General features: G+C 42.0%; 1 protein-coding gene across 2 annotated transcripts; it reads left to right on the plus strand.

The window, feature by feature from the left end:
* The first annotated feature begins 2,533 nt into the window (after nucleotides 1–2,533).
* Nucleotides 2,534–10,967, plus strand: LOC123180810 (probable tRNA N6-adenosine threonylcarbamoyltransferase). Of its 2 annotated transcripts, XM_044592952.1 has the most exons (4): nucleotides 2,535–3,230; nucleotides 9,125–9,280; nucleotides 9,405–9,807; nucleotides 10,420–10,967. In XM_044592952.1, exons 1-3 carry the CDS (start codon nucleotides 2,643–2,645, stop codon nucleotides 9,804–9,806), a joined length of 1,146 nt encoding a protein of 381 aa, XP_044448887.1. In that variant the 5' UTR covers nucleotides 2,535–2,642; the 3' UTR covers nucleotide 9,807; nucleotides 10,420–10,967. The 2 variants fall into 2 exon arrangements, with proteins under 2 accessions (XP_044448888.1, XP_044448887.1); XM_044592953.1 differs by lacking the exon at nucleotides 10,420–10,967 and having other exon boundaries at nucleotides 2,534–3,230; nucleotides 9,405–9,992.
* The last annotated feature ends 1,173 nt before the right edge of the window (nucleotides 10,968–12,140 follow it).

A 12,140-nucleotide genomic window follows, 5' to 3' on the forward strand; every position in this document is an offset into this window, starting at 1 on the left:
CCCTTTGATCCCGATCCTTCCGCAGAAAAAGCCATCTCACACGAAGTCTTGATCTATCATCCGTAGGAGAACCTCCAGCCTCAGCAACCAGAGACACAAACAAGGACTTGGAGCAGTCCTAGTGATGCGAGGAGGTCGATGGGGATTGAAGGGAGTGTGATCGGTTGTCTTTGCCGGCGGGAGGAACTCAGGGCGGCGGGCCGCCGAGACGACTAGAAAACCATAGGTAAACTAGAGGGCTTTTTTTTACTAAATTAAACTAGTCCTGTTTGGTGTTTATTTTGGGAGCAGCTTTTTTTTAGGGGAAGGCCATCATGGCTAGCTTTATTAAAATTAAACAACACTTACATCGTCAGCTAATAGTTCAAGGATAAAAGCCGGAGGTGAGTCGAACCACAAATTTGGTGGATCAACACGTCCATTATGAGCCAGCACATGAGCTACCTTATTACAATCACAGTTACAATGCTCTATCACGACCTTCCCGAAATTAATTAACAGTAATCGACACTCTTCAAGAATTGGGTCTGCCACTATTGAGTGACCAGAATTGTTTTGTAGAGCCTCCACCAAAACCAAGCTATCAGACTGTACCAAAAGAGAATTGCTACCCACTGTATTAGCAAGCTTCAGGCCTTCAACCAGGGCTGCAGCTTTAGCAGAGAGAACATCAGCGACATGATAAAGTTTTGCAGTTGAAGCAGCCACAAATAGTCCCCTATTGTTCCTCAGAATGGCTCCACACGCCCCTGTGCTTGATTCCTCCAAATAAGCTGCATCAACATTTAGCGCCAGTTGGTTCTGCATGGGTTTCTTCCACTGAAGCAATCGCGGTGTCGGCGTTGGTGTGCATGTCGCACGCGCAAAGTTCAACGCCAACGCTTGTATCGCCTGACCCGTCTGAACTGGAGGCTGTACTGGTTCTTGTCGGCTTATCATCCTCCTCTTCCACCAAAAATACCAAGCTGCCACCGAGATTAGCTCAGGTAAATCAAGTCTGTCCATATTTTTCTTGATGTATATTGATCGCATAAGAGAATTTCTAAGATCTCAGCTCCCGACCGACCAGGTACTGCCACATTGGCCATCATTTCATATAGCCCTAGTGAACTCCAGATTTCTTTTGCTCTTTCGCATTTAAACAAAAGGTGTGATGTATCTTCTGCATACCTCGAACAAATAGGACATTGTGCAGAAGTGGCAATGTGTCTATTAGCTAGCACACACAAACAGGGAATGGCGTCATGAAGACATCTCCATATAATTTTTTTAACTTTGCCCGGTACCTTCAAACTCCACAATTTTTTCCATATTGAGTGTGGTGAGGAGCCTCGAATACCAATCGGATTTGCAGTGTTGGATTCATAGCATTCTTCCCATTGCGTATAATACGCAGACCAGACACTGAAGATACCTGACTTTGTGAGATGCCATGCAATGAAGTCCTCTGTATCATGCTGATGTATTGGAATCTGCAAAATCCTCTCCGCATCAATATGCCAGAAATTGTCTCGAATCAAAGCTTCATCCCATTCACCTGTAGCTGGGTCTATAAGCTCATTAACTGTAGTGAGAACACAGTAACCCCGCACTGTGATAATTTTCCTGGACATACTATTTGGGATCCAACAATCCTCCCAAATATTGATTTTCAATCCATTGCCAACTCTCCAAATGCATCCCTTTTTAAAAGTTTGGACCCCTGACCAAATACTTTGCCACACAAAGGATGAGCCCTTCTATAGTTCACAATTTAGCAGGTCACCAGAGGGGTAGTATTTTGCTCTGAGAACTTTGGCACAAAGAGAGTCATAATTATCAATGAGCCTCCAACACTGTTTAGCCAACATTGCAAGATTAAAGCTCTGAATATCACAAAAGCCCATTCCTCCCCATACCTTTAGAACACACATCTTCCACCAAGCAAACCAGTGTAGTTTGCGTTGGTCCTCTCCATCTCCCCACCAATAATGCGATATAGTATTAGTGATTCCCTTGCATATTTTCTTCGAAAATTTGAATAAACCCATCGCATAGGTAGGAATGGCTCGGGCCACCGCCTTAATTAGAGCCTCTTTTCCACCATAAGACAATGTTCTCTCTTTCCACCCATTGACTAGTTTTTGCATTCTTTCAATCATATGTTTGAAGCAATCCACACAGTCAACACCAATCATTGATGGTAATCCCAAATATTTATCAGATAAAGATTCAGTCATAATGTCAAGAATCAGGCACACTTCCACCTTCTCATCCACTTGGATATTAGGACTGAAATAAATAGAGGATTTGACAGCACTAACTAGCTGTCCTGAAGCAGCAGAGTAGTCATCAAGAATCCTCTTAAGAATGGTAGCATTGGCAGCATCTGCCCTCATAAGTATCAACGAGTCATCAACAAATAATAAGTGAGAAATGAAAGGGGACTCCCGTATTTTGAGAGCAGCTTATTTCTACATAGCTACTCAAAAGATCTGGCCCTAAAGCTAGCCGCGTAGCATTTTACAAGGCCTTATGGGCCTCTATAGGCACGGGCGCGGATACGCCGGGTTATCTAATCTGGGCTAGTTTTATCTGCACTTTGTAACGCTTCCCTCCTCCCCGCCCACTCCCTCAAACCCTACCGCCTCGCCGCCGCCGCCATGGCCTCGTCGTCGTCTCCGGCGAGTAGCCGCCCGCCTGGCCCGTTTGCTCTAGGGTTGGAGTCCTCCGCGAACAAGATTGGCATCGGCGTCGTCTCCATCTCCGGGCAAATCCTCTCCAACCCGCGCCATACGTACATCACCCCTCCAGGCCACGGTTTCCTGCCCCGGGAGACCGCGCAGCACCACCTCGTCCACCTACTCCCTCTACTCCGAGCAGCACTCGCCGAGGCTGATGCCTCTCCTGCCGACCTCGCCTGCATTTGCTACACCATGGGCCCCGGCATGGGCGGGCCTCTCCAGGTCGCCGCCGCATCGGCCCGGGCTCTGTCGCTCGTATGGGGGAAACCGCTTGTCGCCGTCAATCACTGTGTCGCGCACATTGAAATGGGCCGCGCGGTCACCGGCGCCGTGGACCCCGTTGTGCTCTACGTCTCAGGTGGCAACACGCAGGTCATCGCGTATAGCGAAGGGAGGTACAGGATCTTCGGTGAGACCATTGATATTGCCGTGGGGAACTGCCTCGACCGCTTTGCGAGGATCCTCAAGCTCTCGAATGACCCCAGCCCTGGGTATAACATCGAGCAGGTAACCCGTTCGTCAAATGCTAATTCTCTATATATGACTTCCAGTTTACCAATGTTACTAGAAGTTAGGTGCGCTTTGCTGCGCCGTTGGTGTTGTTGGGTTTCTTAAAAAAGTTTCAAAATATAAGGTCTTTTACTTTTCTGAAAAGTCAAACATGTTAAGTTTGATCAAATTTGTAGAGAGATATATCAAAATCCATAAATCACATCGATATGATTAGATTCATCATGAAATGAATTTCAATATTTATTTGTTATTATTGTGGATGTCGATATTTTTTGCTCTGAACTTGGTCAAAATTAAAGAAATTTGACTTCCAAAAAATAATACCCCTTATATTGTAGAACTGATGGAATATTTAGTTTGACAGATGGGAGAGATGATGGAGTGTGTTTTATATTTATTTATAATGCGGTGATTTGATGGGCCTTCCGTGGTGCGGTTCTGTGTTATCCGCCAACTAACGTATATTTATGTGGGGAAATTTCTACGTCAGGGGCTGCATGTACTATATTGGTGCCATAGTATCACATGGTGACGATTCTTTTTTCTAGGTGGTTGGAGAGTGCACGGGATTGATATGTTTTCATAGGCCGGTTGCTGCAGATTGATTTGAAAAATCGTTGGCCCAGTCAAATCGTAAACCAAATCCAAAATTTAATACCACAATTGAATGAAATTGTTTTAAAATGGGAACATAGGGAATCACGAATGAGAGAGCCCTTGAGAAGTTGCTGACCAGGCTGACTAATTCGGAATTGAAGACCTCAGTTAATCGTGAGGCCTTAAAAATCGGGAACCATGGTGTATAGTATAAAAGAATTGAATTAGAGAGCTTTGAGAAATTGTTGACCCGGTCAAAATCGGATGACCCAATCCCAATTGGAGACCTCAATTGAATGTGGGCTCTTTAAAACTAGGGAGCTTAGTGTTATAGAGGATTTGTAGCTGTATATGCACATATATGCTCATTTCTAGTTTCAATTGTGATTCAGGCCTAACTGCGTGAGTTGTTTAGTTGCTTCAAGCACTTCGATCTGTATGGGATAATAACATAAATAGATTAATTATGAGATATATGAACTAAACTGAGAATGTGGAAAATTGGGATTTTTATCTGGTTGATCTGCGAATTGATTTTCAATGTACCGAGCTGGTGATTCTTGCCTGTATGAGATAGTATTTGCAAATGAGAGGACCATGTATTATTGCATATGACCAATGTAGCCATGTAGGATGATTGCATAACACAGAATAAACAATTGGATTTGTGATGCCATTTTGATATTCAAGTCCTTTGGACTGCCCTCCAGATTAGCTTATACAATACTCCTTCCGTTCCTTTATATAAGGTGTATTTGTTTTTTCAAAAGTCAAACGGGTGCATGTTTGACCAAGTTTTTAGAAAAATATATCAATACCCACAATACAAAATTTATACCATTTGATTCATCATGAAAAGTAGTTTCATGTTTTATCTATTAGGTATTACAGATGTTGTCCGCAATCGTGATTATCATGAATGTCATTAGTAAAGGGAGCACAATAATGATTTAATTGGGGGGGTGCACGACGGCCTTACAACGAAACGTGGCTGTACACCGACAATATTGACACTTCAATGTTTTCTTAATAGTTTCAGTTGCCTCGAGGACTCGAGGGACTGTGATCTAGTCTATGTTAGGAAGGCATCGTGGGAGGTTTGGTTGGAAGCCCGACTTGAACAACGCTCCTCGGTACACTCTCCAAACTTCTCTTCCTGAACGTCGGTCCTAGTCGAACGAGGCTCCTCGGACATGGCCCTAGAGCTCCCCGCACGAGGCTTGAACCTCTGTGCACTACACTTGATTCTCTTGAGAGTGACCGAGTTACATGCACATGGGGGCTTTATATAGCCTATGGGTCCTTCACAGATGAACAAGACTACCATTGAGATGGTAGGTGGAGCGGTAGTGGACCTAATCTTTGGTCCACGGGTCCATGGTGTACTAGGAGGGGACGTCCATAGCCTATGGTGGACCAATCCCTCTCATCCCTCCACCATGATGGGATTCTCCACTTAGGCTTCTTTGCCTTAGTTGGCCTCTTTGACTTGGTCTTATCTTTTTTCTTTCATTTGACTTGTTGATCATGGTTGGTTGCTTGACTTGTATTGGCTTGGCTTGGCTTCATGTGAATATCAAAAGTTGAAGCATAGGTTTATGTGCACCATATAGGGTTTGAATACATGTGAATATCAAAGAAATTACCAAAAAAGGCAGTGCTAGATTGTATACATGCATACATTTGTGCAATAATATAATTCTTTGTCATTTTACAAAATATGTAGAGATATAGACATTAGAGATGCTTATTACATGGGCCCATAACCCACAGGTCTCGGGATCGAAACCCGACTTTGATACAAACGCCGTCGGACCCTGGGACCAAAATTATACAAATCTAGCTATAGAGAATGATACATAAAGCTGAGATTCACGCTCGGACAATGACACCAATATTTGATGGGCCGTGAGCTCCTAATAGTCTCGGGGAGCTCGAAACATTCAAGCCACTACCCCACTACTGGATCACCTCGTCCGAGCGGGGTGGTCTCAAACATTCCTTCAATTGATCTAACTGAGCCGAAGCATCAATACATACCCAGCCACAACCAGTAAAATGGACACATGGTTGGAGTAGCGTGATATAGCTCCTAAGCTCTCAGTACATGAATTGCTTCACCCTGTATTCGATCATCCGCTAGCACATGCATAACATAGATTCCAAGACCCTACACAGAACGTGCACTTTATATCAATACTTGCATCATGCACGCCGTGTGTGTGAAAACAAGTAACACAACTCTACCATTGAAAGCATACATATAACAAAGTCTCATAAGAGAGCAAAGATAGCAGTTATATTAAAAGCAGAGGTTTCATGACCCAACAGTACATGAAGCATCAGCGGAAACGAAATATGTCCGAGTACAAAACATGTTTAATGAAAGCCTAAGAGGGATGAACAAAATACAATGACCCTTCCAAAGGCATAGATTGTTGTCTGGACCTCCAAACTACACGCCGACATTGAGGTCCACGTAGTAACCACCATCGGGGTTGTAAGCCTACTCTGCAACAAGTTATTAATGAACAACAAGGGTGAGTACAAATGTACTCGGCAAGACTTACATCAGAACTAGCTACATCTATGTTAACCTCCACAGTAATACACCACCTTGAACCCTCCCACGACTCGCCTGCAAGGAAGCAATCCATGGCTTTCGCACTTATCTTGGCAATTTAAAGTAACCATTAAAGTTGTCTATGATCAAGCAACAATCTCCAAGTTGTCCATAACGGCATAACCACGGACATGATTATTCGAATAGATTTAACCTTGCAGGGGGTGTACCAATTTACCCACACACGTGTCAATCGGCTCTTAGCATCACATCACACCCGCCCATTGGGGTGCTGACAGAGGGTCATGGACCACAACACTTCCCCTATGCTGCATTTAGTCCAGCTAGTCACCCATCTGAGTTTTACATGAATCGCGAGACCGGCCAAATCTTTGATACAACATCAACTGTTGTATGGAGAACCCAAGCCTATCTCCCGCAATATAGTTTTATCCACTTGACAAGCTGTGCTACAATCCTACCATGTTATGCCAATTATCTTTCTATGCATATACCAAATGGAAACCCTGAATTATGTGACTCTTGGAGCGGTCTGAGGTAAGGTACTACCGCACTAGGCCAAGGGGTGACCCATATAACCCCGTGTGGTTAGCACACTCAGTCTTGGATCAAGATAATGAGAGGTCAGGTCCTAATAGTGGCATAAGTGAGACAACCCACCATGTTCTCCAACATGGCCACTCACCTTTGCCTTTAGTCATATTAACATAATTATCCCCAGAAGCAGACCACAATCCACTTATCATGTGTATGTACCAAACGTGGTTCATCTCCCAGATGGATCAAGACTCACAACCCTAAGCACATAGCTAAGCACGACAAGAGTGTAGGGCCGACATGATGATAACACCAGCAACAATGCTTACATGCTTCACAAATAGAATCTTGTCTCTAGAAACCCTATCGCTTGTTCAATGAATACTAAGCTGATCTTTATCTCTAATTTTATCTCTATTCCTAATTAAAGTAGTACTCTATATTAACTTAGATAATGCCTAATTCTATGTTTATGCACACGTAATGTTAATTAGTTGGGGCAAGATTAGAGATGCTCCATAATGATAAGATATTAATTGAGGACCAAGTAAACCATCTTTATATAAAATAAAGAGGAGCATGTATCTATTGCCAATCAAGCTGTGGTAAAGTGTTTATCAATCTAATCTCTTTCTTTGTCATCCTCCCAAATCTATGGTATATTCAATATTCTCCAATCCTCTATACCCTGCCAATTTGACCATCCTTATCCGACTATCCCTTAATGATTGAGCTATTTTCTACTCCCTCCGTCCCAAAATAAGTGTCGCTGATTTATTACAAGAGAGAGTATTATTTACCTTGCATGGACGTGATGCCAGTTAGGTGAGATACACTTCATTGTGTAAAGAATAGATTAGGTATGGACTTGACTTAATGTATAGGTTCTCGTACTTATTTTTAAATTTTTTGTAATACTCTGGCCTACCCCAACTTGTTTGGGGTTGAAAGACTTTGTTGTTGTTGCTGTTGCAAAACCTGGGGTAGATCAGACTTCATACAAGAGATCGGTGTTGATAAATTTGACGGAACTTTGAAGTTGTTGCTATATTGTTCTTTGTCAATTTTCTTCTTGCTTCTGTTGAAATTCAGAAGTATCACGTTACTTAGTCAGGTAATTTTGATTCAGTAGTAGCCATGACCAACAATATCATATTTCAACCATACAGTTCATATGGTATTTGATATATGGGCTTGTTTATTTGTGCCGTCAAAAATATATTTGCCTTTTACCAAGATTCATTGCACATCAGTAGACCACAGGACTGAGTTTTCTTCAATTGTTAAATGTGCTCAAATCATAAACATTGTCCGATTTTCATTGTTTTGCAGTGTTAAGGATCTTGACTAATATCCTGCAATTTTTTTGAAAATCCAGCCATAGGCTCAAAGTAGAAAATCTTGATCAAGTTAAGTTATGTATGATATGCAGAAATATTTAAGTGATGTTGGGTTTGAACTGTGGAAGCCTATTTTTTTATTAGCACTTGGGGCCTCTTTCATTCACGGGATTTCCAAAACGCACGAACAGGAAAAACACAGGAATGGAGTGGTATGCCATCTTCAATCCTACAGGATTAGTATGGGCGTTTGATTGTGTGCAGGAAAAAAGTAGGATTCTTCACTTGAGGTTGGAGTGGATGGAAATTTTCCTACGGAAACTTAGTGCAAATAATTCGTAAGGAAAATTTTCTGATTGTAATCCTAATTCCTACAAATGAAACAACCCACATAGGGAAAAATCGTAAGGATTTGAATCCTCCAAAATTCTCTAGTAAATAATCATTTGAATCAAAGAGGCTGTATTGAGCAAATGAAAAGCTGATTTGAAATGCGCGAGTAAATTAATGTTTGAAATAGAGTCAACGAATGAAGCAGATTCATTAACAACTCAATGTACAGATAAAAAATGAAAACGAACATACAGCATAAATGGTTTCTGCAACGGATGTGAGAAAAGAATGTTAAAACACTAAAAGCAGTTGTGCAATGCAAGTGTGATATTGGTGCGTACTTTCCATCTCATGTTGGCCTGTCCCTTCCATCCTTTCTTTTTGAAATAAAAGGTTATTCCCATTCCCGCGACAGATGTATGGTCGTGTCATGTAGTCTTCATCTTTCCCAGTGGCATGTTTATTCAGTCTACTCTACATGTCTTCCTCTCTTCCAGCTTGCAAAGAAGGGAGAGAAGTTCATCGACCTCCCTTATGTTGTAAAGGGTATGGATGTGTCATTTAGTGGCATATTGAGCTTCATCGAAGCTGCAGCGATTGAAAAACTTGAAAATAACGAGTGCACACCAGCAGACCTGTGCTACTCATTGCAGGTATGATTTATTATTGAACTCCTTTAGTTTATCCTTGTACAAGTATTTAGGTAATGATTAAGCTTGCTTTGATTGAAGATAAGTTGTATATGTTCTAATTAAGGCAGTTGGTGGCCATATCCAGGAAACACTCTTTGCTATGCTTGTTGAAATCACTGAACGTGCCATGGCACATTGTGATTCGAAGGATGTTCTTATTGTTGGTGGTGTTGGATGCAATGAACGTTTGCAAGAGATGATGAGGATTATGTGCTCAGAGAGAGGGGGTAGGCTGTTTGCAACTGATGATCGATATTGTATAGACAATGGTGCGATGATTGCATACACTGGTTTACTGGCATATGCACATGGTGTGACCACACCCCTGGAGGACTCGACATTTACTCAAAGGTTCCGAACTGATGAAGTTCATGCAATTTGGAGGGAGAAGGAGGTTCCGGTATTAAATAACACAGATTCTGATGCAGCGGTTGAAGTATCCATAGATGGAACCTCTGGGCCAACTCCAATTGCTGTAGATTCCTGAGGTACAATTGATCTTTCCAATTTTATGCTACTGCTGATTGCTTTCTTGCGACAGTTAATGTAATTTAGACAGGGTTAGCTGTTTGAACAGTGTCCTGTAACTTTTGGACCAACTACATGACATTACCATGTTCATTTTATATACATTTCCCTTGCATTGATTTCTAGTTGACTGATTCAGCGATAATTCAATTCCTGTAAAGTCGTAACTTTTATGTGTGCAATGAATTGTTATCCCTTTTTTTGCTTTGTGCTGGTAATCTAACTGTATTACATATTTCCTGTTAACATTTAAGGACTTGGGAATATTGGTAGACACAAATCTGCAATGCATGCTTTGAACAGCAATGCTATTGTGCTCCTTTGGTTCCTATTTTATACTCCCTCCATCCCATAATGTAAGACGTTTTTTGGCACTAGTGCCAAAAAACGTCTTACATTATGGGACGGAGGGAGTACTTTCCTTGGAGCAAAAACTGTTAGGTTATAATTTCAACTTGTGACATTCTTCTTAATCTTTGATCCATCTAACGCATTTGGTGTATTGTTTGCTTTTGAATGAAGGAACTGTCATAATCCTGACCAAATGATTGTCATTCTCCATTCTGTCACAGGTGCTGGTGCCTTTTGTTGATTATTTCGGAAAGATTATGTTGCTGCAGATATGAGGCTATGCTTGATGATTTGTAGAAAGCCTTGAAGGCTAATGGCAGAGTGCCTCGTACATTTTGTTCGTCATGACTGACTGGAATGTCTCACCAGTTGCAAGTGATCTGTAGAAAGACATTGCTAACTCCTCTTCCTGTTCCAAATTATTTGAAGGTCTAGGTTTGTCCCAAGTTAAAACCTTGTTAAGCTTGACCAAGTCTATAGAAAAATGAACCAACATCTACAACACCAAATTAGCTTCATTAGATTCATCATAAAATATATTTTCATACTATACATATTTGATGTTGTAGATATTAGTAATTTTTTCTATGAACTTTATCAAACTTGTAAGAGTTCGACTTAGGCAAAGCTAGAACTTTTGAGTAATTTGGGACAGATGGAGTATCTCGTAATATGGATTTGTTGATTGACGCTACCCTTCCGCTCCTATGTGTGTGATACTAGTATTTGATGAAAAAGTTAACTTAAAAGATGAGAAAGTTTGTTGGTAGCACTATTCCCATTTTGAAAGCTGTACCTTGCCCTGCTATGTGTGTGACACTAGTCTTTGATGTAGAAGTGAACTTAAAATTGAAAAATCATGTTGGTAGAACTGTTCCCATTTTGAAAATTGCAGTTTTGTTTTACCGATTGTTTACAAGGAGCAGCAGTATTATTCCTTCAAACGATGTTCGGAGCCTCCTGGGGCATCCGCGCCCTTGTGGGCTGTCTGATTGACGTGTGCCTCGCACTTGTTCTTGGCGCCTTGAGGATGCCCCAAAAGGTAACGGCTGCCTTGAGGATGTTTACCTATGGCACAACCGTAGATTTGTGGGATGAGTATTTATGGATGTCTAAACCACATGTCTCGAAGCATGGCCAGGTTTGCTACTGAAGTCAAGGTTTTTTGTAGCGGAGTACTTGAAAGAACCAACTACATGGCACTTTTGGAAGCAAGATGGTGGAGAGATATGCTCAGATCCCTAGATTGCGTACATTAGAAATGGAAGAATTGTCCATATACTCTACAAGGGAAACATTAGTACCATTGCAAGACGTTCACCATAATTCTTAAAGTAATTGTATCACAAGACCTTTAGATTTGATGGTCATTCTTTGAGATGTCTGGGTCTCACAATGACATCGACGTGCTATAGCAGGCTAGGGTTTTCTTAAAATTAGAATTCTTTTTGCATCATTAGTACTGCATCGGCAGCACGTTGTGTCGTGGAATTGTCACGGCAGATGTCCTAGTGAAAGGACTTAGTTGTGGAACCATGATGACGAGGTTAGCTTAAAGGGGTTAAACGGGACAACGGACACGAGGAGTTTATACTGGTTCGGCCCCTTGCGGTGAAGGTAAAGGCCCAATCCAGTTTGAGGTGGTATTGCTAGGGTTTTGATTACCAGGGAGCGAATACGCTTTGCCTTCGATCTGTTGTTTCTTGCCCTAAGTTGCTGTCGGGTCGTCCCCTTGTATATATGGGTTGACGCCCTGCGGCCTACAGAGTCCCGGCCGGCTCATACAAACGTGTCCGGCCCGGCAACTTATCTTACATGCCTTACAATACAAGTTACATATATATATGACGGTTTAGGCCTTAAGCCGCCTTCGGGTTTGGGCCCTTTAACAAGCCTATGTCAAGAACCACCATCTTCAACATACTCATGGGCTTTTTGCAGA

The sequence above is a fragment of the Triticum aestivum genome, chromosome 1D, assembly GCF_018294505.1.
Source record: "Triticum aestivum cultivar Chinese Spring chromosome 1D, IWGSC CS RefSeq v2.1, whole genome shotgun sequence".
Lineage (NCBI taxonomy): Eukaryota > Viridiplantae > Streptophyta > Magnoliopsida > Poales > Poaceae > Triticum > Triticum aestivum.